The sequence below is a fragment of the Dermochelys coriacea genome, chromosome 8, assembly GCF_009764565.3.
Source record: "Dermochelys coriacea isolate rDerCor1 chromosome 8, rDerCor1.pri.v4, whole genome shotgun sequence".
NCBI lineage: Eukaryota > Metazoa > Chordata > Testudines > Dermochelyidae > Dermochelys > Dermochelys coriacea.
In genome coordinates this window covers 23,559,651-23,586,111 of record NC_050075.1, presented here as the reverse complement: position 1 = coordinate 23,586,111, position 26,461 = coordinate 23,559,651, and the positions used below count along the sequence as shown (strand labels likewise).

The window sequence follows — 26,461 nt, the reverse complement described above, 5'->3', positions numbered from 1 at the left end:
CAGCTATTCTCAATTCCTTTCTGCTACTCCAGGGCCCCTCTCTCCCAGCCTCTGACCCAAGGGTTGCCAGAGTCACTTCCCTCATGCAACTCTGTTACCGCAGACAGCAAGTCCCATCTCCTGCAGAAGAGCTCCCCACATGGTTCTGCTCCTCAGGGCTCCTGCTCAGGGAACATCCCTGCAGAATTAAGCCTTATTTCTGGGCTTGGCCCCCACTCAAGTCTGCTGCAAGAGGCTCCCCCAGTGCTCCACTGCCCCAGGACTCCTCATCCATAAGTCCTACATGGGATCCGCCCTCCAGCATCAAGCCTCTCATTTCCAGGCTCTTCTTTCCTTTTGCCCAGGAGCCTCAGCACTAGCTCTCCTGCAGGCATGTCTACACTACAGACTTTTACTACAGTGATTCATATCTGCACTACCCTCTTTCTGTTGGTGGTGTGTGTCCTCACCAGGAGCACTTCCACCGACTTAAGAGAGGCAGTGTGGGGGGCTGAAAACTCAGGCTCAGCTCCATGTGCAGCTCACCGCTGGCAGTAGCAACTCATGGGAGGGGTACAAAGGGTCAAGTGCCCCCAACAGCCAGCCTAGGCACAGTAGCACTGGAACATTTTTAATAGTAAGGGGGCTGGCTTTCAGCACCCCCCCATCCAAGAACTGAGGCTGGCAGCCAGGAGCCTGGGCACACGGGGGCAGCAGCCAGGGGCAGGGGATACTGCAGCACCCCCTGCACTCCTAGTTGGCATACCTGTGCCCGGATGGGGAGAGGAAGGGCCGGGGTGAGAGCCTTTCCTCTTCCAGTCATGGTGCCTGGTGCAGTGCAGTGGCTGACTGGGAGAGCCTGTGGCTGCAGCAGCAGGCTGCCTCCCCCGCCCAGGCTCAGCTTCTGAGGACAGGAGCCGACTCTGAGCATACTGGGGAGCCCAGGGGGCTCCGACTTGTTCAGCTGCTGTCCTGGAAGCCAAGCCCGAGCAGAAGGCAGCCCGCTGCTGCTGCAGCCAGGCACTCTCCCAGGCAGCTGCTGTGCTGCACTGGGCAGCATCCGGGAGTGGCTCCAGGGCTGGCTGCCAGGAAGAGCAGCTGAACATGCCAGGGGGAGCCGGCGCAGCAGGACGACAGAGCCCCCTGCAGGTAACATGGAATAGGGAGAGTGCAGGGGGCCTGGGCTGGGGGGAGGGGCATAGAGGCGGCACATGGGGAGGTCACATGTCCTCCCCTTTAGCTGGTGCCCCCTTAGTGTCCCTCCCATGAGTTGCCGACCCTCAGCTCTTAGTGGGGAGCCGGGAGAGGTTCACGGTTCCAGAAGGTAGCCATGAAATTCACAAGAATGAGAGCCAATAGCCAATGTAAGTAACTTGCAGTGTCTACGTGGACTCTGCATCACTCTAATTACACCAACAGAAGCCCTACACCTCTTGTATACGTTGGTGTAGTAGGGCACATACGTCAGCGGGAGTAAGGATGTAGTGTAGACACTGACATAATTAGGTTGACTTAAGCTGCCTTATGTCGACCTAACTCTATAGTGTAGACCAGGCCTCAGCTGGGTTCCCCAGCTCTGGCCAGAGCTCTCCAACAACTTTCTTCAGCTTCTGTTCTTTTCAATAGCTCTCTAAACTTACCCATTCTCCTTCTCTCTAGTCACTCTATCCTTCTGCTGCAGTTTTCTGTATCTCTGTGGCCATGGCTACAATACAGCCTTTGGTCAATGCAAGTTTTGTCAGCGCACACAGCTGCCAAAATGTGACTCTCACTGGGGTGCATGTGTAGTTGGCTGCTTGCATCAGTGCTCAGCATACTAGGAGAGCTTGCATCAATGCAAAGTGTGGTGCAAGATATCCCAGAGTGCTACACACTCCCACCTGGTGCAGTACCTTTCAGGAGATTTTAGTAAGGTGTTGTTTAATAGAAATGACAAGTCATGCAGTGTCTATGCATGAACTGTGTTAACCTCAGTAGGTTGACCATGGCTGCATGCCATTCGGGGATGTTGTTTTACTGCACTGCTGTAATGGCTGACAAATGCCCCAGAGACTAGGCACATGAGCAAATAGGGCAATGCAAGTCTCCTTGCATCAACCTACATTTGTAAGTTAGATGAGGTTAATCTCTTTACTTCTCAGGCAGCTCCCAGCCACCTTTCTGGTCTCTTTCGCTGGTGCCCAGCCACCCTCTCAAGTTCAGCTGAGAGGTAAAAACAATGAGGAGTCTTTGTGGCACCTTCAAGACTAACAAATTTATTTGGGCATAAGCTTTCATGGGCTAGAACCCACTTCATCAGATGCATGAAGTGGAAAATACAGGAGCAGGTATAAATACATGAAAAGTTGGGAGTTGCCTTACCAAGTGTGAGATCAGTCTAACAAGACAATTGAATTAACAGTAGGATAGCAAGGGAGGAAAAATAACTTTTGTAGGTAATGAGAGTGGCCCATTTCAAACAGTTGACAAAAAGGCGTGAGTAATAGTAGGGGGAAATTAGGTTTAGGTTTTGTAATGACCAAAATGAACCAAAATCTAAATCTAATTTTCCCCTATACTCTCCTGCTGACAAAATAAAACCACTCCCAACCAGGGGTGGTAGCTTTGTAGACGGGAGAGCATCTCCCACTGACATGGTGCTGTCCACACTGATGCTTGTCGTCAGTAAAACTTCTGTTGATCAGGGATGTGTTTTTTTCCCACGCCCCTTACCGACAAAAGTTTTACCAGTGACAGTGCAGAGTAGACACAGCCTTAGAATCAGGTTTCTGGTGCAAGTGTCCTGGGAAAGCAAAATCACTTTCTATAAATATTTATGCTAGTATGTCCAAACTGATTTTTATGTTCGTGTTGTTTTGCAGTATTCTGCCAGTTCTATTAATACAGAGTTCTTTTTTGTGCCAAATATGAAGTATGCTCATTCAGTAGGGAATCTGCAGCACAACTCAGGTCTTTTCTTGATGATTGCACTTAGCTGTTATATAGTGCTTTGCATCCACAGCGCTTTACCAAGGTCAGTATCATTCTCCTTTTACACATGGTGTAACTGAGACACAGAGAGGTGAAGTGATTTGCCCAAGGCCACCAGAAGGCTAGCTGCAGAGCCAGGAATAAAGTCCTAGTCCAGTACTCATCCTCAAGGCATGACGATTTTTTCCTTCTCTGCTGCTTTCAGCACATTTTGAGTACAAGTTTTCCTGTAATAACTTTGCAAAGCAACGTGCATATCAGAAATCTGACACAATGACTTTAAATAAAGTGTTGTTTCAATGGTAAAAGTGCGATTTGTCAGTCAACTTCAGTAAAAAAAATTGATCGTCTGAGGAGAAGCATTTACAGGAAATAATAAGGAAGTTGGGATCTGGGAGAGCAAGATCAGGGGACTGTAGTGTGGATGCAGCCATGTATTTCTCAGAATGGGAACTGGAGGAAGTTTCAGAATAACTTTGGGAAAAAGTTGCTGTAAGGGCCTTCCCAGAGCACCATATAAAATGCTGGCTTTGTCTATGCTCTCAGTTGCACTGGTTAAACAATTTAAAAACAAACAAACAAACAAACCTGATTTAGTTAAATTTGTTAAAGATAGCGTAGGCACTACTCATTCAGTTTTCACCTGGTTGATACTGACTTAGCACACAGTGATTCTGTTTCTAGCCACCACTGCAATACACATTAATAAAATCCAGGTTTAAATCCATTTAGGCATGTCCACACAGGGTTTTGCACCAACCAAGTCGATTTTTAAGTTGATGTAAAGTTAAACTAGTACAACTTTGGGTTAAAACAGAGGCATTTTTAATATTCAAACTATTCATTTTGTATTATGTTACTTAGACCACACACAAAAAGTTGATGATTCTTTCAGTTAAACACTCTGATGGAAAATATAATTCCATAAATGCAGTACATTTATAGTAAAAAACATGGACCAAAATACTATGCATGGATATTGTTTGACTGGCTAAACTACTAGCATATGGAAATGAACTGCTGGGATTGCTCAATATTTCAAAAGATCTAAGCAAATTCTCTGTTATTTTACCCAAGTGCCTCTTGTCTTTTTCACTAAAACAGCTGTAGCGTTCAAGGCGAGGCAATGGCATGAACTAGTATCAAGCACACAATGGCTCTAATTTGTAAACACTTTGAGACGCCAGATAATATTTAAAGCCAAGTTGTATGCTCTTCTATTTCAACAGTTATTTAACTCATATTATGGAGCTGAGAATCACCTTGATGATCCTTTCACAAGTACAAAGAATCCTACATTAATAAGAACAGTTGTTTCCTTGTCTGTTGCCTACTTTGCTGAAATTAATTTTGCACGGACTGTCTTGCTGTGCATCACATTTCATTCCATTCTAAGTGCAATGAGTGAAACACGTTGATTATGGGACAGACTTTGAAAGAGATTGAGGTGCTGCTCAGCATTGACCAAAGCAATGCCTAACCCATAGGTGGCCTGCAGCGCATTGGAATTGTCAGCCCCAAGCTAAGCAGCTCCATGCTACCTAAACTCCCTAGGACATGGAAATAGTTGAGCACCTAAAAAACAGATTTTCAGAAATTGGCCAGCTCGGGAGGGAGCTGCCTAAACTAGCTAAGAGGAGAGGCGAGGCTAGGGACTTGGGCAACTAAGCAGCTGGCCTGGTGTGCCTGCTGATGGGCTCCACTCAGGAGCTTCAACTGCAAAAAACTCCCTAGAATTAGGTACCTAAGACAGATCAGCTCCTTACTCATGCTCAGTACTTCTCTTATGCTTGCCCGTCCCTGTTGTCTCAGATTGTTTTTTTTGTAGGTGATGTGCTGCCTCTCCACATACTGGAAACTTGTGTCCAGCTCTCTTGTTGTGGGGTCTGTCTGGCATCAGATCTTAGGTGTGCTCAGTACATGCTCATGGGACTGGGCTCACTGGCAAGCTAGCTCCACCAAGTTTAAAACTCCCACTTAAGGGCATGAGGGCTCTGAGCAGCTTGTGAGCTGGGGGGTGATAGCAGTGTGGGTTGTTTTTGACAGTGCCAACAAGCAGAAATGCCAGCATCTCAGGGGGCTCGTGAGCTGAGGCTTGGAAAGTGTCAGAGGTGCCTACATGGTAGGCTTGGCACCTGTCCAGGCACCTAAATCCCTTCAAGTGCCCCTAGGGTGGTGGGAGGAGGAGTATTTTGGACCAAAAATAAAAACTGTTCATAAAATGTTTATAATCTTTTAGACACTTCTAGTCATTTACCTTTGCAGCTATATAAATCTGGATTTTAAAGGTAGTAGAATGGCATTGATGTAAATATTAGACATCCCATAGCCGTATTAAAGTAGATAAAGTACAGATGAAGAAAAAAAATCGGTCTATTGATACTTTAATAGTTCTCACATTTGTACCACTAGGGCAGGACTGAGTTGCTGATTCAGCATGGTACTTAATGTGCTGAATTTTGAGCCAGTGACAATAGAACTACTCAGATGCTTCATTGTAGGCAAGTGTTGTAGTATTTTGGTACCCATTTAGCAGACTGCTTAGAGATACTGAAAAGAAAATAGGCCAGAGTTTCTGATGGGTAGTTAGCGGCCAACTCAGTTGAATTCTAACAGGCCATTAACAGTCAACTTCACTGAACATTAGTAAGATTCCTTTTGTTTTGCAGAGTAAGTTAATAAATCAAGCAGCCAAAGCATGCTCAACTTTTAGCATAAAAACAATTGGGGCCTATTGTCTTAAACAGAACTGGTCAAAACTTCTCCACTGAAGCATCTTGTAAAAAAAACAAACTGCTTTTCAACCAAAATGAATATTCACAAGAGTTTTCATTCTGGTTGAATGTTTCTGCATGTGAAACTGGAAACTGAAAATTCTTCAATAAAGTGCTTGGTTTTCAAAAATCGAGTTTTTACGGAAAGCTTATTTGTTTTTAAACTTTAAAAAGCCCTTATTTTTCCAATGTAGAAGCCAAAACATTGATAGAAATCCCTCTTGATTTCCTATTTCTTATGAAAAACTGGAGTTTTCCCTACCAGCCCAAGCTGTAAAAATGGAACCCCAGTTTCCCAGGTGTGAGAATTCACAGCCTTGCCTATTAGAATCCCTACTTGGAAATAACATTTTTCATATGGTTTTGATTGGGAACTTAGATTTGGGAATAAACTAATGGGTGCATTGATTTATTGCTTGCAGGAACTACTGGTGTTCCTCCAAGCCAGTAGAGCAGAAAGCTAATAAAGTTGAAGGATTATAATGCAGTCAATTACAATTTCTACTAGGGTGTACATAAAATCACAGCTTCCTAGATGTGGGGTCTGAGGAACAGATCCCAGATCCCTGAATATGGAGCTCCAGGACCTGGGGATAGAACCCATTCCCTTGGATGGGGGCATTTAACTAGGGCTATAAACCCAGGCCTCAGCTGTGGTTGCCATCTGTATGGTATGCAGTGTTGTTGTAGCTGTATTGGTCACAAGATTAGAGACACAAAAAGGGACCAACTTCTGTTGGTGAGAGAGATAAGCTCTAGCACTTACACAGAGCCGACCTGAAGAAGAGCTCTGCTTACATTCAAATGCTTGTCTCTTTCACCAACAGAATAAGAGATATTACCTCACCCACCTTGTCTCTCTGAAATGTGGAACAGTCCCACCTCTCTGAGCTCAAAGAGAGCCAAAATCCTTATATTATGTTATTGCTCTATTAGCTCCAAATGTGTCCACGTGTAATTGGGACCCCAGTGTGTTTGGCATGATAAAAAACTTGTATAACAATACCCACCTCATATATAACCATTTTCATCAAGAGATTTCAAAACACTTTATAATGGAGCCACATACAACTATTACCATTTTACAGATGGGGAAACCAACAAATTTGGCCTGGAGATAGTGAGTTTCCCTTACAAGCTCTCTCTCCCTCTCCTGAAGCCTATGGAAAACTTCCCCAAGTTGGGAACCATAAGACAATAAATTCAAAGCTCACCACTTCTGTTGATTTTTTTCCTATACTTCATAACCCTTATTATTGAGCAAGCCTTCATATCCTCTGCGAGGAGTCACTTACCAACTAGACCACCCCTTCATGGCCAGGTGTAGTGTGTCTTCAACTCTAGTACCCTCCATCAACAGCCACTCAGAGCATACAGTTTGCTCTTTCTGACCACTCAGGTCACTTGTAGTCCCACCCCTTCCAAATGAATTAAAAAAAAGAAATCCAACATTTTATGTCAGGTCTTCACCCACATTCTGCTTCAGGAGAGCTTTCCATCCCTTTCCCTGGGGCAGGTAGGGGAACCCAGGCCCCACCACTCCTCTGGATTTCAGCCCAGGGACCACGCTAAGGTCTGCTCCCTCAGATGTATTGCTACATCCCTTGGCTACTTGAACTTCCTACCTTTACTGACCTCCTGCCCCCTCTCAAAGAGCAGCTCATTCCAGTGTTTATTCTTGGAGGTTCCAGGTGCTTATACTATTTCCTCCCAAGCTGCACCCAGTGCTAAATCCTTCTCAGGGTACCTAATACCAACCAATCTCTGGCTGAGGTACAGCCTTTTACCCCCACATTGCAGCTTGTTAATCAAATAATTAGCCACAGGTGGAAAAAAGTTGCTTTGAGTGTATCCATTAAGTAGCTGTTGCAGTACAGGGGCTATACAGCCCATTATACTCCCCTCTGAAACAATTTCTATTCTCTCCACTTTCAGATAAGGCCCAGATCCTTAAAGGTATTTAGGCACATAACTCCTATTTATTTCAGGGGGAACTAGGAACCTAAACATTTTTGAGGATCCAGGTCAAGGTAACTTCCAATAGAGCTAGGATTAGAACCTAGATCCCTAGCCAAGTCCTAATCACACTACTCCAGAAAGAAGCTACAGGCTTGGTTAGCTTGTCTTTGACTACCACTCTCATCCTATGCTGCCTTCCCTGAACCAGTAATGGCAACTAGGAATCATGACACCCAACATTCTACTCTTATCTAGCACAGCAGCTCCTAAACTATATTGGTTCACGTACCATCTTCTTCAAAAATTGTTGTGAAGTGAATTGATGAAATATCAAGCTCACATACCACAACACAGTTTAGAAACACCTGTTCTAGCAAATAGTTGCGTAACCCACTGGAAAAGGATGACATAACAACTATAGGGGCTGACCCTTATAGCGGCTAATAACCTACTTCTGCTATCAGTTGCTCATTTAGTTTAATTAGTAGGTGTCTGTGCTGTGATTTTGAAGGTCCTGAGTTCAAACCAAACTGATGAATCATGTGAGAAAAATAATATTTAATCATATAATTAAAGACCCATTGAGAAGAAGAATGATGAATTAAGGCTGCCATAGGTTACATTAACTCTAACATCTCCATTTTGAGTGCTTGACTTGCAACCTTCATATTCTGTTAACATAGATAGATATATAGATACTGGGCTTTTTTTATCTATATCTATATCTATATCTATGATTCCCTCTTAAATTAACACTTATGCCTCAGGACAGTGCTAATGCACTGCAGAGCCTTTAACCTGGAGGTTACAAATTTAAACCCAGCCCAGTTCAGCAGCGACTAAAATATGTTCTAATCTAATGGATATTTAGTGGCACTTATATGAGATGAATTTGAAGGGTCTCAGTTCCAATTCTCACATTACAAACTGACCACTATGCTTTGCACTAATCAGCAGTGTGACCCATGAACCTCTTGGTGCCAATTGGAAGAAGGAATGAATAGATTTTTACAGGGATCTTTTGGGTCGTATATCTACATAATATTTTACTAAAGGGTGACCTGGGAGGTCTCTACCGAGAGCCAGTAGTATACTGGTCGTCATAATCACTGGGAAATGTATGGATGGGTAGTATCTAAGGCAGTGGTGGGCAACCTGCAGTCCGCGGGCCGCATGTGGCCCATCAGGGTAATCCATTGGCAGGCCGCGAGACAGTTTGTTTACATTGACTGTCCGCAGGCACGGCCCCCTGCAGCTCCCAGTGGCCATGGTTTGCCATTCCTGGCAAATGGGAGTTGTGGGAAGCAGTGGCCAGCACATCCCTGCAGCCCACGCCATGCCCTGCAGCTCCCATTGACTGGGAACGGCGAACCGTGGCCACGGGGAGCTGCAGGCAGCCGTCCTGCAGACGGTCAATGTAAACACTGTCTCGCAGCCTGCCAGCGGATTACCCTAATGGGCCACATGGGGTTGCCCACCACTGACCTAAGGAGTACTATCTGTACTGTGTATCTATACTGAAAATTATGTTCTTAAGGCAGGTAACCTGGAGGTGACATGTCATAGACAAAAAGAAAAGGAGTACTTGTGGCACCTTAGAGACTAACAAATTTGGGGAGAGAGATACCTCAGTGGTTTGAGCATTGGCCTGCTAAACTCAGGGTTGGGAGTTCAATCCTTGAGGGGGCCATTTACGGATCTGGAGCAAAAATTGGGAATTGGTCCTGCTCTGAGCAGGGGGTTGGACTAGATGACCTCCTGAGGTCCCTTCCAACCCTGATAGTCTATGATAAGAAATCTATGATAAGAAATTTATTTGAGCATAAGCTTTTGTGAACTACAGCTCAAGACTAACACGGCTGCTACTCTGAAACATGTCATAGACAGGTTCTTTTCAAGCAGGGGGTAACAGATGCTTATCTCCCTGTCTGGTTATGTGTGTATGGGGCATCATATGTCTCACAGTGGATGCCTACTTGCATACTCAGCTTTCATGGGGGGGGAGGGAGGAAAGTTTGTAGCCTTCATGCATGCAAAACATGAGCTCTAAAGTCTCAAAAAACAGAAGGCAAATAAAGATCCCAACATTTATTATATTATAAAAATCTCATGATTTTAAAGCCAACTTCATAATGGGGAGAGGGGCTAACCCTGGCTTCTGAATGATTGTGACTGGCAAAAGAGTGGTATGGCAGAAGCTTGCCCTGCTGCTGACTTTACTCCCCAGACTGTGTGATTAGATGCAAATGATTAGCAAATATGTACATTAGCTCATCGCATGATTTGCATAAGACATTCACACCCACCCAGGCCAGGGGCTTGGTGACCCTGGTGCGGAGAGCACTGCTGCAAGCACGTGGGCAGCCAGCTGCTGAGCCCCAGCAGCACCCGCCGCCTTCCCGCGGGGCACCCTCTGCCCGGGGCGCCCGCCGCCCGAGCCAAGCCACGCCTCACCTGCCCCTTCCCATAGCCTCACCGCGCAGGGGGGAGGAAACTACAGTCCCCAGAGTCCTTCGGGGCGGAGGCATGGCGCCTGCGTGGTGCGCGGCCGGTGTTGTAATCCCCCGCGAGCGCTGCTGCGCTCTCATAGAGTGTCAGCAGCAGCAGTGACCTGCCGCGGGGACTGGGTGCAAGAAGGGGAGGCTGGAGGGGTTGGGCGCTATAAGGGGAGGGGGGGGGAAGGCAGCGTCCCTTTTCCCTGGTGGTGCACCCTGGGGACGTGGAGGGTGCGCATCCATCTCCCGTCTTTCCCTCCGACTTCTAGCGCCAAGGGCTGCTGGGGTCTGATTTCCCCCCTCTTGGCTGCAGTATTCGCACTACTGCTGTAGCAGCACCCGCAGGATGTTGGAGTAGGACAAAGGCTGCTGCTCAGAGTGTGTGAGGCAAAGAGGAGGCAGCCAGCGAAGGTAACGCAAGTTGCATTTTTCAGGGTCCTGAAGTTGTGTAGCGTTCTTAGTTAAAAGCGAAAAAGAAATCTGCAGGCTGGAATTGCACATTCGAAGGGTATTAAAAACCCCAGGGTGACTGCGTTACGCAACCAGCTGGGGGAAGGGCTAGATCCAATTGATGTAAAGTCAGCTACAGGGCGCTTCTTGCCCTGATTTCATCAGGTGGGAAGAAGTCCCCCAGGATTTCTCTAGCTGGGACTCATTCCTCCCGTCCTCTCTCTCTCTCCTCCCGTCCCAATTTGAAAAAAAAAAAACCAAAAAAACCTTTACCTGGGAAAGGCAATTGGAAGGAAGCCTTTGGTAGCCTAAAATTTGGAGAATAAGGGTGTCTGAGGGTAAAGGCATCGTTGGTTCCTTTTATGGGAAGGAAGCAACAGTGTAAGAAACACTTTGCTATCGGAGAAGCTCTCTGAAATTTTAAGCGATCCCGAGGACAATGCTACTCCGAGATGTTTCGGAGCAAAACCCTTTGGAAGGCTTTGGCAACTGCCAAAACCTACAGGTCACAATCTGCTTAGAAGTTTGGTGGCCTTATGATGACCCTGAATAACTTGTATTTTTGTCTCATTGAAACAAGCTGATCCGTGATTGTTTTCAAGTAGTTTATTTCTAGAGAGTGTTGTCAATCTGATGGCAAGTAACTAACACTAAAACAGCTACAAAAAACTGATGGCGCTGGATTGGTTTGTACAAGCTGCTTGTACTATATTGATTTATTTGGTTTGTTTCCTTTCCAACAGAGTTACTAAATGCCACTCTTCCACACCTTTGGATGGGAAGAATGAGGATGGAAGAGCAGTGGTGGAAAGGGGAGCTGGCAGCAGACATTCATCAGACTCTGAGAATGAAGGTTGGACTTTAATTCCCTTCTCTCCCCTTCCCCTGATTGTTTTCGATTCAGCAAAAATGCTTTGGTACCCCTCAAGCATTATAAGGAAAACAAATGTTAAAGCTCTAAATTGTCAAGTAACTGTCTTCACCAATTCAGTTAATCAAAGAAGAAGCTACACTTAACCCTCTCTGTCCTATAAAAATGCTTTAATCATAATTTAGGGTCTGCAAAAACCTATTTATAGGCTAAAAATATCTGCCTGCTTTGGTTCAGCCGTTTTAGTTCAGGCAAGCTGGCGACGAGACAATGTGCTTAAATAAAAAGGGGATACTGTTGCTGTGCTGCATCCAATCAAAAGATCTTGAGGCCTGAAGAAGTAACTTTGTTTTCAAACAAACACAGGTGAGCTGTAGCTCACGAAAGCTTATGCTCTAATAAATTTGTTAGTCTCTAAGGTGCCACAAGTACTCCTTTTCTTTTTAAAGAAGAAAAAAATCTTTGATATTAAAATACCCAAATGAGCAGTATTTGAAGGGATTTATTGCTGTGCTTTGTCTTGTCCTCTTAATTTAAAAAAGCTCTTGCTTTGAGCTGCTAGAAATAATAGCATTGTCTATTTAGATGCTGCATTTCCTTAAGTACACTTCAAACATTAAAGAATTACTACATGCATTTAGCTGGGTAACATGAAAGAGAGATCACAGCACAGATTAACTATCTGCACTTTACTCCCTTTCAAGTTACCCTTAACAAAATTAACACTTTGGATATTCTACTACTTTTGTCTCTCCAGCAGGCATTCAACAATAAATTACATCAGGTGACTTAATCATTATCAGGTCTTGGCAAGTGAGTTGTTTGTTCTCATGCAATCAGGTTGAGGGACAGGTCCTTCTGATTCTGAAATGGAGTGGGGGGATAATTGATGCAAGTAAATCTAGATCTACAGCTTCTTTTCTTGCAAAAGAAAACACTAAACTTGTTTATGAAGTTACTTAAAACTAATTTTCCTGTGTCAGCCATCTAATTCCTTATGAAATTGACAATGTAAAGAATAGGCTCTTATTAGACTTATAATTGAGTTTTACCACACAAGTTTTCATGCCAAAAGACTTAAACATCCACTGAAAATTCTATCTGGTCTGAAAGCTTTTTACCGAAACCCACACTATTTGCCTTGTCAATTTCTTCTGAGGCCTGCATAATTTCTTTGCCATGTTTTACCTCTTGTATATGTGGCTTAGAGTTTGTCTTTAGTAAGTGCATACTTCAGTCTACTTTGGGGACATAGTTACACTGGACTATCCTAGAGTGCTAACATTTTTTCTTTATTCATGTGTACCCATAGATGCCAATTGCTATGACAGGAATAGGCCTGGTTGTTTGAGTTTGCAGATGAAGCTGAAAAGGGAGGAAAATGGGCTTGTATTTTTCTTTTGCTACTTTATTCATAAGGAAGGCCTGAACTGAACTGTGCATCTTTGTGTTCTTGCACTAGAAGTTTAGGTCCTGCCTAGTTTGGAAGATTCTGGTTAAAGAATGAAATGATATTTAAGAGCTCAGAGTATGAGTGTACTGAGAAAGAAAAGGACTGTCACGGTGTACAATTTGTTGAGTCTTTTTGTTTATGCCTTTAATGTTTTGGAAAAATGAATCCTTGAAACAAATGAGAGAGTAAAACAGACTGTCCTTCAGCATAACCAGCAAGATGAGAGTTGATATATATGATATTAAAGTGGGGAAAAAAATACCCAGAACCCCCCCCCCCCCCAAAAAAAACCCAAAACTCTTCAGGCTTTCTTTATACATAATAAAGAAGCAAAAAAGAGGATGCAAACCCAGGCTTTTTTCTTTTTTAAATTGAAAATTTCCCTTAAAGAGAAATCTAAATGCGGGATTTGTAAACCCTGCAGTATTGAGAATTTGATGCCACCTGCTCATGCTTTTGAGGTGGGAGTTTGGAAGGAATTCTTACTTTTATGTATGTTTGTTAATTTTATTTATTTATTTTTTTAAAGGAATTCGACTTAGCATGTTTCTAGTCAAATAGAAGAAGCACATCTGATTTTGTTCTGGACGAATACAGTGTATTTAACTAATTAGCTTTCAGTGATGGGGAAATCTGCAAAAGCAGCATAGAACAAAAAAAGCATAAATATTGTTCTGTTTTTCTATGACTATAAGATTGCTGAGAGTCCTAGTGGTATATTATGGTGTGGTGCTGTACAAAATGGTAAAACAGATGGTGTTGCCCACAAAACAAAGCTCTTTTTTTTTTCTTTTCTTTTCTTTTCTTTTTTTTTTTTTTTCCCCCTTGATCTCTACTGAGAGATTTTCTAAACACTTTCAGTTCTGTGGTCTGGCACAGCATGTTAATCTGGTCATGGATGGGGTGTAGGGGGAGGGAAGAACACACCAACAGATTAGTCTTGGCCTAAGCAGGTGAGTCTGAAACAGAAACAAACTATAGTAAAGGTTGTATTTGGCACTGGGGAAAAATACACTTTATGTAGCCCATGATTTGCAGTGCAAATTTGTTGGCAGATTATCCTCTCTTCAGAAGTACGTACTTGAAGTTTTGTATTTAATGCGGAGAAGACCTTTCCCATCTCAGCAACATAAAGATTTCTGAAGGAAAGGTTCTGAAAAATGTTAACTTTTTTTTTTTTTTTTTAAACAAGACATGTGGAGATCATTTTAATATTAAACCTAACTGAGCCTTCCTTTGGAGGGTATAAAACCACAAAAACCTGTCAGAGTAGTGGCATAATATATCTGTGTCCATACTTTACATAGTGTACAAAAAACTGAAATTACTGTACTCTGAGGATAATCAGGGACTCTGAGAGCTGGTGTTACTGCATGAAAGACTCCAATCCATGCTGTATGTTCATTAGCTATACGTAATGAATGAGTGCATGTGGTATGCTTGAGGGCAGGCACCTGATGTACATAGCGCACCTGAAGTCTTCTAGTATAAATTGGGTTTAAAGGTGCTGGGAAGTTTTTTGCTGTAGAGATGGAGTGCTCATAAGGCAGAGGAAATAAATCCCTTGAGTTGGCATTCTAAGTTGGCTGGCTGGTCAGCAAGCAGTGTTGTGGTTGCTATGGAGGTAGCTTCTGCTAGGCTACACAGGGTTTGGTCTTGCAAGGTCTCGAGGGTTCTGGCCAGATCCAGAACATTTGTAAGCGCACGACTAGTCTCAGTGAAGTCAAAGTACAGTACAAGTTTAATGGCTTTTCTGGTTGGGTCAGAACACTTAAGCCTTGCAGGATTGTGCCATGGAGGTGGATTGTGCCTGCTTGAGAAGGTGGAAGGGCACTGGTGGAGTAGAAGACAGAGCCTGCCCTGCAGTCTTCAGTGTTCTCTTCTATCCTTTTCATCAGCAGTACTATGCCAGGTGGGTTGAGTATATATGCGCTGGTGCCCATGATGACGTTTCAGTAGCCTAGAGCCTGTGTAGTGGTGGTCAGTGGTGCAGGAACATCATGCTAAAAGGCTAACTTGCATTTTAATTCATTCAGCTTTCAAGAGGTTTTTGGGACTTACCAAATGGATAGAATGTCACAGAAATTGGCCTTCTGATGCTTCAGTTCGATGTAAACGTGTACCTCTGCTTTAGCAGGAATAAGTACTCTAGAAAGCTTTTGTCCAAATAAATTTTAGTCTCTACGGAGCCACAAGTACTCCTTGTTTTTTCTAGAAAGAGAGAGAGTTTAAATAGCAAGTCAGCATTTTTCCTTTCACACAAGGGCTAAAAAGAGGAAAAAATCTATTTAGAACATGGTCTGAGTCCGTTTTGGAAACGGAGTACTGAATTGTCCCCCAACCCCCAGTGTTTGCGGTTATGTTGGCTTTCTTCCTTCCAGGATATGCACATTTCCTACAATTTACAAGCAGATCTACTTAGTACTTTTTATTTCCTCCTTTATTCACCTCTTACATAGCTTCTCAAAGCAATGTGAATAAGAGCAGGGCTGAATTTCACAAAGCCCATTGAGTGTGCAAGCTTTAAGAGTTTATATTGTAACTTAATCCTTCAAAGGCTGTCTTAATTGCTTTGCGAATGAGTAGTCTGTGGGCTTTCCAGCCAGGTGGATAGTTGAACAGAGCTGATGCCTTCTGCTGAAAACAAACAGTTCTGTGACTTTACATTTTTACAGTGTCTGGGGGATAGATGTTTCCTCTAGGTAAAAGTTACTCCCCCAGATAACCCTGATAGTAATAAAACAAGTTGTCAGAATATTACAAGCAATATTACAATATTATGGTCACCATTCTTCAGTTAAAAACATACCCGCACCCAACTTTCGCCCAATGAATAGGGAGGAATGTTTCCCTGTGTTCTTCACACACATTCTCTGGAGCTCTGAAACACTTGGTTTCCCTGTTCTATTAATTAAGCAAGATCTTACTAAAAATGAGGCCACAGTAATTCATCATTTCAATTCTGTATCCTCTTAAATCCACTATTGTACTTTTTACCCCTTACCTAATGTTGTTTGATAGGTGCTTTTCAATAACCTACAGGTGCTTGACACAGATAATTGAATACAGCATTATACAAACATCACAACTGAGTAAATCAGGCAATTGTGTGTGGTGGGTTTTTTTGTTTTTTTTTGTCCAAAGGGGTAGCTGGCACTAGGACCCTGCAAAAGGCTGTGTAACTTTTCCAGATTTTGAAAGCAAAATCTAGAGGAGGATTTCTGGGATCCAGCATGTCTGAGACACAGTTTCTCTTCTGTTCATCTTGATGAACTGAAAAAGTTAACATTTGCTTTTAACATGCCCTTCTAGTTTTAAATCAGTTGTGAAATGAAAGTAGGCATAACCAGCAGTGAGCAACTCATCGCGTTAGGGCCTCTAAAGGGATTTCAGCCCAGCAACAAAAATATAATCTGTCCACTTTAAAAACTCCAGCTTTTTGAAAGTTGTAACAATAGCATTACTGGTTTCTAGCTTTAGTTTGCTTATAGTATAAATGGCACCATATGTATGGAGCTGAAAAGAACAGGTGTTCTAATAAAGTACATGGTTATTCATGATCTTTTCTTTCATCTTTCCTCAAAGTTGGAATTTCAGTTTTCACACTTCTTTCTCTGATCCTGCCTCAGATTAGCTGCTGAGCATTTGAATAATTTAAATTGAGTACGGAGATTTTAATGAAACTCTCTAAAATGCCAACGCAAAACACATGAAGTAGTGGATTTTTAAGCATAGGAGCAATTAAACTGTCCTTTGAAATTAGAATGTTTGGTAATATTGTGATTACAAATGCCTGCTGTGGAGTGCTTTCAAGCAGAAATACATCCTCTTACATAAGAACAGCGTGTTATCTTCCTGTCTGTCGTCTTTAGTAGGCTGCAAAAAAAAATTAAATTTTTGAATGTCTGAGCAGTGAAGTGTGCAGTTTTATCTGCGTATGTGGAAAGGCATTGTCAGTGGGCAGAAATCTGGCAGTCCAGTACAAATATGAAGTGAAAAATACAATACACATGGTCAGAGGTAGCTTCTCCTCTGGATGAACGGGACAACGTTATGAAGGTATGGCTCTTCTCTGAAAGTATGTGAACTGGCAACTTTTTACCAAAGAGGAGTCAGTATGATCTTTCTAGTAGATGAAACACTGGATTAGGACTCATTAAACCTAGACTCTGTTCCCAGCTCTGCCACTTGCTGCTAGGTGACCTTGGGCAAGACATGTCCCTTGTTGTGCCCCAATTTCCCTGTTTGTAAAATGGGGATGATCGTACTGTGACCACCTTTTTAAAGCACTCTAAGGTCTGCTGATGAAAAGAGCTATCTAAGAGCAAGGTGGTTTTCAAATCCTATATTTTCTGACTTGATTTACTCATGTTAGCTTTATTGGCTTGGCCATGCTATAGCATACTAGGTGAATTACTATGAAGTTTTAATTAAATTTTTGAAAACTCATCTTGAGGCTCTTTTCCCCAGAGGCCTGGCTGAGTCTTCTAAACTTGACTGTCCGTTGGGGAAAAAAACCTTAATCCGCAAGTCTGATGTGGAGTAGAGAGCAGCAATTAATTTGTAATGAAAGAGGTGCTGGGGCTCAAGCAATTTTTTTTTTACATTCAGAGCTGATGCATCAACCAGAGTGCCAGGGCTCAACCCTGGCTAGCCCTGGCACAAATTAAGCCCTGGTTTAGAGACATAAACATGGAACATCACTCTTCCAATGATGCCATTTGAAGTCAGTAGACAAGAACCACGTGTTTGCATGAGTAAAGATTTATATAATTTAAATAGTTTGTCTTCTTTTTAAAACCGGTAGGTGCATGCCGTAATATTTGTCATTGCTTACTGGATATGGGAAGTTCTGGTGTACTCCACTTAGAACAAGTTGTGTACTCTTCAAAAGGAGGTCTCCGCCATCTCTTTCAATTGTAGAGTGTTGGTGGTGCTGCATAGAATCATATTTTTAGATATATAGTTCTGTTGACATTTGAGTGGCATACTTCACAAATCGTCAAGGGTAGTTCGTTGTACAACAGCTTGCACGCAACCTTATCCGTTATTAGACTCTGTTGAAGGAGGGAGAATCTTGGTCCTTATACTTGTCAAAAAGAGCCCTGGGATCTTAAATTTCAAGAGAGCTGCATTTTGACATCCTGTTTAAGGGATAACACTAATAACTTATGACAGGTTTCAGAGTAGCAGTCGTGTTAGTCTGTATTCGCAAAAAGAAAAGGAGTACTTGTGGCACCTTAGAGACTAATAAATTTTTAACGAATCTTAGAGACTAAAATTTGTTAGTCTCTAAGGTGCCACAAGTACTCCTTTTCTTTTTACTAATAACTTAGTGTCCCTTCCAGTCCTGTGCTTAAGTGAGGGCAATGGGGATGAACCCAGGTCTGTTATGAGACTCTAACCCCACAGTCTTCTAGAACTTTGCTTAGTTAGAAATGAGGGGTGGGTGGAATACTGATAAAACTTGCTTAATGGAACTTCAGGACTCATTTAAGTTTTTAAGTTACATTAATAATGTTTCTCTACCACTTAGGCTCTATCTATTCTATAACAAATAGGTGACCTAGTTATAATAAGGCTAAAAGTTGACATGTAGAGCATATCTAATTGTGGCCCCATAACAAGGTTAAAACCCTGGACTGTCCCCCTAACATGGTTAGAACCCATCTACACTACGGCTTTGAACTGATATAGCAGTAGCGTAGCTGGAGTCTGATGCAGACGTGGGGTGGTTTGGTTTTTTTTTTGTTTGGATTTTCATGCACATTCCTGTCCTCTGACCAAACACATCCTGCTAGTTTAGTGGTGGGCAACCTGCAGCACGTGTGCTGCACACAGCCCGTCAGGGTAATGTGCTGGTGGGCCATGAGACAGTTTGTTTACATTGACCGTCCACAGGCACGGCCCCCGCAGCTCCCAGTAGCTGCGGTTTGCCGTTCCTGGCCAATGGGAGCTGCGGGAAGCAGTGCTGGCCGCAGGGATGTGCATATTACCTTGAAAGGCCGCATGTGGCTTGCAAGCCGCAGGTTGCCCACCACTGTGCTAGTTCCTTCAGAAGTGTCATTGACCTGTCAGTTCTCTCTACCGCTTCCCGTTGGGGAGGTGGTTTGCATAATCTTTGCATTGTGACCAGCAAAATCCAAAAGCATCAACTGTAACCCAATAACAAGCTTTCATAAACATAGTATCTGACTCTTAATCTTAATGACCTGTTCACTAAACTACTGCCAACTGTCTAATAGTAGAAACACTTACCAGAATACTTCTGTAAATGTTTTTGTAACTTAAAGGCACAACGCTGCAGTTTGTGCAGAAGTTGAACTTAGTTTCAGTAGGAAATAGCATGCCATCAATTGCAGAGTCCCCTCTTGAGTTTCATGGCCCTTTATAACTAAGCATTCAGACTTCACTTTGTATTGAAATACTGGTCAAAAATGGAAAGTTAGTTTGGAAGACGGGTAGTTTAGGTTAAATTTAAGAAACATGTACCTCCCCCTTAAAAAGAAGAACAGAAACAAAAGATCCTTAACTCCTCTTTGTGCTATTCTCCAAACACTTCCTGACAAGAGGATTGTTTGTATAAATAGTGTCAGTTACAAAGGAGTTAACTTTTCACCCCTGACTTTTTGTGCTAATGCTCTATGCAGAAATTGAATTCAAGGAGAGAAAATGAGAACCTCTTCCCCAGCTGAGTAAGATAGAAAACAGGAAAAAGTTGAATTGTTGTGAGGGTGAACTTTTAAGGTAACCTTATCTAGGATTTTTTCCATACCTGTAAACTATAGGCCGGGGTGGCCAACCTGAGCCTGAGAAGGAGCCAGAATTTATTAATGAACATTGCCAAAGAGCCACAGTAATATGTCAGCAGCCCCCCATCCGCTACCCCTCTCCAGCTCCTAGCGCCTCCCACCCACCGCAGTCAGCTCTTTTGCAGTGTGCAGGAGGCTCTGGTGGGGAGGAGCAAGGGCATGGTGGGCTGGGGGGAAGGAGTGGTGTGGTGGCAGGACCTGGAGCAGAACAGGGAGCAATGAGCACCCCCCAGCACATTGGAAAGTTAGCATCTGTAGCTCCAGCCTCAGAGTCGGTGCCTATGCAAGGAGCTGCATATTGACCTCTGAAGAGTCGTCTGCAGCTCCAGAGCCGCAGGTTGGCCATCCCTGCAATAGGCATTTCTACTGCTGCTTAATTGGCAATAATCTTATGTTATTTCTTATGACACAAAGATTCTTGTTATAAGAAATCTGAGGATCCAGTGCAATAGGGTATTTACTGAGACATACTGTGCAAAAGAAAAGCCAGCATACAGAGAACTTAAAAAAAACAAAAACAAAAACAAAAAAAACCTTGTTGGTTAGTTCTGACTCCCTGATTTGAATAAATTGTGGGAATTTTTATTATTGGTTTTCAGACCTGGCTGTGGCCCTATGTAGGTTTAGGCAACTTTCCACTGGATTAAATAGCATCCTTCAAATATATCTGCAGTTTCTTTCACAATTACATTTTAGAAACATAGTATTGAAACAGGTTTCAGAGTAGCAGCCGTGTTAGTCTGTATTCACAAAAAGAAAAGGAGGACTTGTGGCACCTTAGAGACTAACAAATTTATTTGAGCATAAGCTTTCGTGAGCTACAGCTCACTTCATCAGATGCATTCCTTTTAGGTCTGTAATCGAGTGACCAGAGAGATTGAAGTATTTTCTGACTGGTTTTTGAATGTTATAATTCTTGATGTCTGATTTGTGTCCATTTATTCTTTTACGTAGAGACTGTCCAGTTTGGCCAATGTACATGGCAGAGGGGCATTGCTGGCACATGATGGCATATATCACATTGGTAGATGCGCAGGTGAACGAGCCTCTGATAGTGTGGCTGATGTGATTAGGCCCTATGATGGTGTCCCCTGAATAGATGTGTGGACAGAGTTGGCAACGGGCTTTGTTGCAAGGATAGGTTCCTGGGTTAGTGGTTCTGTTGTGTGGGGTGTAGTTGCTGGTGAGTATTTGCTTCAGATTGGGGGGCTGTCTGTAAGCAAAGACTGGCCTGTCTCCCAAGATCTGTGAGAGTGATGGGTCGTCCTTCAGGATAGGTTGTAGATCCTTGATGATGTGTTGGAGAGGTTTTAGTTGGGGGCTGAAGGTGATGGCTAGTGGCGTTCTTTATTTTCTTTGTTGGGCCTGTCCTGTAGTAGGTGACTTCTGGGTACTCTTCTGGCTCTGTCAATCTGTTTCTTCACTTCAGCAGGTGGGTATTGTAGTTGTAAGAATGCTTGATAGAGAGCTTGTAGGTGTTTGTCTCTGTCTGAGGGGTTGGAGCAAATGCAGTTGTATGGTAGAGCTTGGCTGTCTTTCAAGTATTGGTTTTCTTAATCTGACTGTCATCAGCAAATGGTGAGAGACGGATGCTATCCTTGGATTAACTTCTGCCTGTCACAAAATGATAGAGGGATCCCAAGAATACTACTGTAAACTTTGTCCTCACTAAAACTGTTTTGTATATGTGTAAAATAATATATGCATATGTTAATGATCAGTCCCTGTTGCTATCTAAATTGACTGCTTTGACAGTTGCACTGATTTAACACTATAGAACAGCAAATTCTGGTATGGGAGCAAGTATCCCAGGTTGTTGGTACATTTGTTGAGAAATGATAGCCAGGAGTATTTCTTGGAAATATTTGTCAATTTAAAAAAAAAAAACAAAAAAAAACAACCAAAAAACAAGCTTGGCTGATGAATTCCATTTTGTTTCCTTGAGCAGTGGTTTACTACCGCAACCAACACATAATTTGCTAAATCTTCTGCTCGTATTGAGTCAGTTGCTGGAATGAATACCTGTAGTATTTGGAGAAAGGGTGGAAGAGGAACATGGCAAAGGAAGTAAACATTGGAATTCTCTATCTTGGCATTTGGTATGTGGGGAAAGTCTAAGAAGCAGATACCTCAACTGGAATAAATCCCTCACTGTTTATCTGGCTTTTTATTGACTACAAATCCAGATGCTCCTTCTCTTGAAGAAGAGGGAAAATCTGCTCTTATTCTGTTAATGTTGTCACAACTGACCAAACTGTATGGTGCCAGTTCACCATAGAAATGCATTTTGATGCCATTATATAGATGATTTCTTCACAATGAAATAAATTTTAATAAGCATGTGACTAACACTGGTGCAAAGTGAGTCAATGTTACCCCCTTACTATTAAATTTGACATGGTGGTTCCAGAGCTGTGGAGACAAACTTCCCACTGTATTTCTCATTTTATTAACAACTCGGGCACTAGCTCCTTCATTTCTGCAATCAGTTCTGAAGTGCCTTTAGTCCAGACCAGTTTGAATTCCATCCTTAGAGCTGTGATAGGCAAGACTTCACCTGACTCCTACTTAACTAAGGGCTGGCCTCCACTGGGAACTTATATTGGCATAGCTACGTCTCTCCAGGGTGTGAAAAAGCAGCTTTGCCTGCTGCTGTGAACTGTGTGGCGCGTGCTGTACATGGTGGGGTGTTTTCCTGAGACTAGGAATTCTGTGGCGCTTGGAGGTGCATTTACAAGTACTGTTCGATTTCTTGACTGCTGGTGGGCATTCTGTAATTTTGTGAGCTAATGAAGCTACTTTGAGTCTCCAAAAACAGAACGTTTAAAGTTTAGTGCACAAAATCAAAGTGCAGACAATGTCATGCAAATTTCTAACACAACTTAACATTAGTGAAACCTTTTAAAATTACTCTTGAAAAGGAAGTAAACATGTCCTTTTTGTTTTCACAAGTGGATGTTAGTCCAGTGTAGCCTGTTGTAGCTGAGAAAACCATAGATTGGTGTATGTGAAGCTGAGGCTTGCCTTGCTTTCCCCCCAGCATGGAGTGGTAGGGGTAAGGATGCGGTTCATAATGCCAAGTGATATGTTGGGGAGCAGCGACCATGTAGTTCTCCAGTGACTGCAAAGGCCGAGTCTGATGTTTGGCCCTGTAGATCAACCAAGGTCTGCAGTGTTTGGGTTTGCTGCCTGAAGAGTCATTTTTATCCTGGTGCATTTCCCTCTCCTTGTTCTGCTAGGACTTCTAGGCCTTTTGCCTGACCATTGTTTTGTATTTTTTTTTTTTCATGTTTTCAGTCAGATTGTCCCTACGTGCTCCTTGTCCACAGTCTGATGCAGCATTGGCTTGAAAGATCTCTCAGAAAATTCCTAGCTTGTCATCTTCTCTCTCCTTCTCATCAGGTCAGGTGTGAAGGGTGCATCCCTTATGCTCACCATGCCAGAAGTTGCTAATAAAAACAGACATACTGTTGGATTTACAGTCACAATGGGAAGGGAAAAGTTTCAAAACTCCCTTCCCTTACTCCCATAAAAAATTTTAATTAGAGGTGCTTATTAACACTTCAGCGTTGGAGCACCTTGGGATAGCACCAGTCTTGAGCTCTTGGTGAGTACAGCCTGGTGGGGGAAACTTTCTGTTGCATGAAGCTATAAAATCTGGCCCCCAATTCCGTGGCTATGAGTATAGGGCAATGGCAGTGAATACTGGCAGCCCAAGTGTGGTGATTTTAGCTGACATCTCACTCTTAAGGGTCACAAAGGCACAGAAAGCCCAGTTCTTACTGGCATCACAAAGTCACCTGGGCCCACATGCCGCTAACCTGTTTGCTGTGATGATGCCAGCCAAACTCCTCGCAGAGTGGCATGGGTGTCCTATTGTGGAGGATAAAATAAGGCTGTCATCCCTAGAAACCTGCAGGAGAGGATTGCAGAGTATCTCATGAAAGTTTTTCATCAAGCTCTCTCAGCAGGATAAAAAGGGTGTCCCTGTTCACATAAACAAGCACATGCCAACTCTACCTCTGTTTGTTGTACCAGTACCTCTTCTCATATGTGCAAAACAATAAAAAGTCAATACCTATGTCTCATGAACTTGGGACTGGGCACCATCTTTGGGTTTGAACATTGTAAGGAAAAATGTATGCACACATTTACGCGAGATTCCTTCCTCTTCAAGCTTGTCTGTGTTCACCTGGCAGGACTGGCTAGACTGTGGTGGAGGCTCGAACAGGTCCTGGCTTGTGGCATGGCTGGAACCCTCAGACACATCATCTTCCTCCTTCTCAGTGTTCACAGCAGGGGTCTTTGTCTCAGGCTCCTTGGAGGGATCTATGGTCTGTGGGTTGCTGGTGAGATCTTCACCAGGTATGGCATGCAGCCTGTTGTAAAAGCAGCAGGTCTGTGGCTCCGCACCAGTTCTATAGTGGAGAATGGGGCATTGTGGGAAGGAAGCTGTTGAAGGACTGTTTGGATTGACATGTATCACACAGTGTCTGCAGTTGCTCTGTATCAACCTGAGTGGGTCACCCATGGTTCCACACCATTTAGGGACTGGTTTGACTGTCACTGTAATGGGGCATTTACATCAGCTGGAGATTAATTTTGAGTATAGACACATGCACAAATAGGCCAAAATAGGTCACCTTGTGTTGATCTAACTTTGTAGTGTAGACCAGCCTTTACTTATGCAGCAAAGACCTATTCTAAGGCCTTGTCTACACTGGAGACTACCTGTGAGGCCTTGGTCTTTGAGTAATATAAAAACTTTACGCATGTGATGTGGCACAGAAAACATTAGTCAAATAAAATATAGTGGACTCTCTTAAACTTCTCTCGTACAAAAATACCCCAAATAGTTAACTGTAAAGATTTAAATTCTAACCACTCATCATTATGCTATTTGTCTCTGCATTTTTTTTCTCTCCTTGAACAATGGAAATAAACTACTTTCTTTCTAATCAATGTTCTTTTTGTAGGCTACCACTACTCTGCAATATTTGGGTTTTAAACACAATAAAAGAATGCGTTTTAATTTGTAGAACAAGGAATGAGTTTTGTTTTTTAAAGGACCTAGCAAAGTGTAAGTGTTCTGTATGGAATGTGTATGCATAAAAAATAAAATTAACCCCTATGCCTTAAAAAAAAAAAAAAAAAAAAAAGATAGTACAGAACCTTTGTCAGGTCAAATTTTGCATCAATGTCCCTTTTCAGTTATTCCTCATGATCATTTTTTTTTTCCGAGTCTGGATAGTGTTGGAGCTCTTATCCTTTTATGGAAAGCAATAACTGGTTATTGCTGGGTCAAACCAGAATTTACAGTGCAAAATCAAGTACCTTAAGGCTCCTAAGGAAAATGAATGAATGACTCAAACATATTAGAAGTTAATTGACTTTCAAAACATGTTGGCACTAACACAGCTCTGCGTTCTGAGTAAATCTTATTGCTGTGGTTGCTAAGCACTTATCGTAGGTGGCGGGTGTTGGTTTGGGCATTCTGTTCATTGAAACAAATACTCACTTTAATCCTCTCTTCCCTCCTGTTGTGTTCTTGTAGGAACTGAAACTGCCTGTCTACAAGGCCCATTCACCACAGATTGGGATGCGCCGCTACTTTACTGACCTCTTGACTGTCCTCAGTAGCCGCTGCAATCTCTGCCCTACAGCACGGCACCTTGCTGTCTACTTACTGGACCTCTTTATGGATCACTACGATATTACTGTCAAGCAACTGTATGTCATTTCGATTGCCTGCCTTCTTCTAGCAAGTAAGTTCACTGCTGCCTAGTAACATGCTTGTTTTCTTTTTCTGATCAAACAGATGGTTGCTTTTGTTTATGTAACACCCAAGCTGCTATTCTCCATTCAACAGGGGATAATTTTAATGCAAGATATAACTTCTCCTGAAATTCATCAATTTGGGCCTGAAATTATGCTATGCTTGGGTTCCATTGAAACCAAAGAGAGCTGGGATCACTCGGTACATTGGAAAATAAGACCTCCTAATATCTGAGCTGAAGGCAGTTACCAAAGCACACTGTGGCAGCTGTATGTGCTTGCCAATATACCTCTGAACCAACATTGTGTTTTTTAAAGTAGCTTTGTTTAGAAACCAAACTAAAGAACAAGTTGAATTGTTAAACTCTTGCATTTCAGGGAAGTTTTTAAGAAGTGATCTTAAAGAATGGGATTTTTAACTTTGCAAAGAAGTTCAGGGTTTCCAGCCAATAGCTCTACATAAACCCTAAACTCTTGTACCATTGGAGAACTTCTTCTTACAGTGATGTCTTCATAGATCCATTGATGTAGACTTGAGTGAGAAAATTTATAAGGACAGAATATGTACTAACATGTTACACAGCAACTAATGTCTATTTGATTAATGTGACACTGTCATACTTGTTCAAGATTCTTGGTCTGTCTTGAAAATGAGCCTGTGACAAAGAACTTTATTTGTTCAGTTCCACCTCTGTACTCAAGGCTATGCAAATGGTAGATGGCACTGATGTAGCCACAAGGATCCTACTTATGGTCTCTCCTGAAATGGATTGTGCTAGGATAATTTTACCATACAAAGGACACTTAAGGCAGCATAACACTATGGTGGAACAGACAACAGATTTTGGTGTATGTTTCTAAATCTAGAGAGGTGTTGCTCCTTTTTTGTAGCTCTGAAAAAGGTGGAGATTGTTGTATCATTT

At 42.7% G+C, this 26,461-nt stretch overlaps 1 protein-coding gene and 1 long non-coding RNA gene across 9 annotated transcripts in view; one reads left to right on the top strand and one right to left on the bottom strand.

The window, feature by feature from the left end:
- Nucleotides 1-2,671: 2,671 nt before the first annotated feature.
- LOC122455468 lies at nt 2,672-8,122 on the bottom strand. Of its 2 annotated transcripts, none has more exons than XR_006273686.1 (4): nt 8,027-8,122; nt 7,019-7,141; nt 6,575-6,614; nt 2,672-3,185 (listed from the first exon to the last, which is right to left on the bottom strand). It is a non-coding gene; the product is annotated as an uncharacterized LOC122455468 (long non-coding RNA). The 2 variants fall into 2 exon arrangements; XR_006273687.1 differs by lacking the exon at nt 8,027-8,122 and adding an exon at nt 7,349-7,465.
- Nucleotides 7,223-26,461, top strand: part of CCNJL (cyclin J like) — a 45,628-nt gene continuing 26,389 nt past the window's right edge. The window contains exons 1-4 of one of the 7 annotated variants that reach the window (XM_043490561.1): nt 7,223-7,239; nt 10,447-10,588; nt 11,368-11,480; nt 25,318-25,528. In XM_043490561.1, coding sequence (XP_043346496.1) covers nt 11,403-11,480; nt 25,318-25,528 — 289 coding nt within the window. In that variant the 5' untranslated portion in view covers nt 7,223-7,239; nt 10,447-10,588; nt 11,368-11,402. Of the gene's footprint in view, nt 7,240-9,989; nt 10,223-10,322; nt 10,589-11,367; nt 11,481-23,962; nt 24,129-25,317; nt 25,529-26,461 lie in introns of those variants that run through there. The other 6 variants (XM_043490563.1, XM_043490564.1, XM_043490562.1 and 3 more) reach the window with 6 other exon arrangements.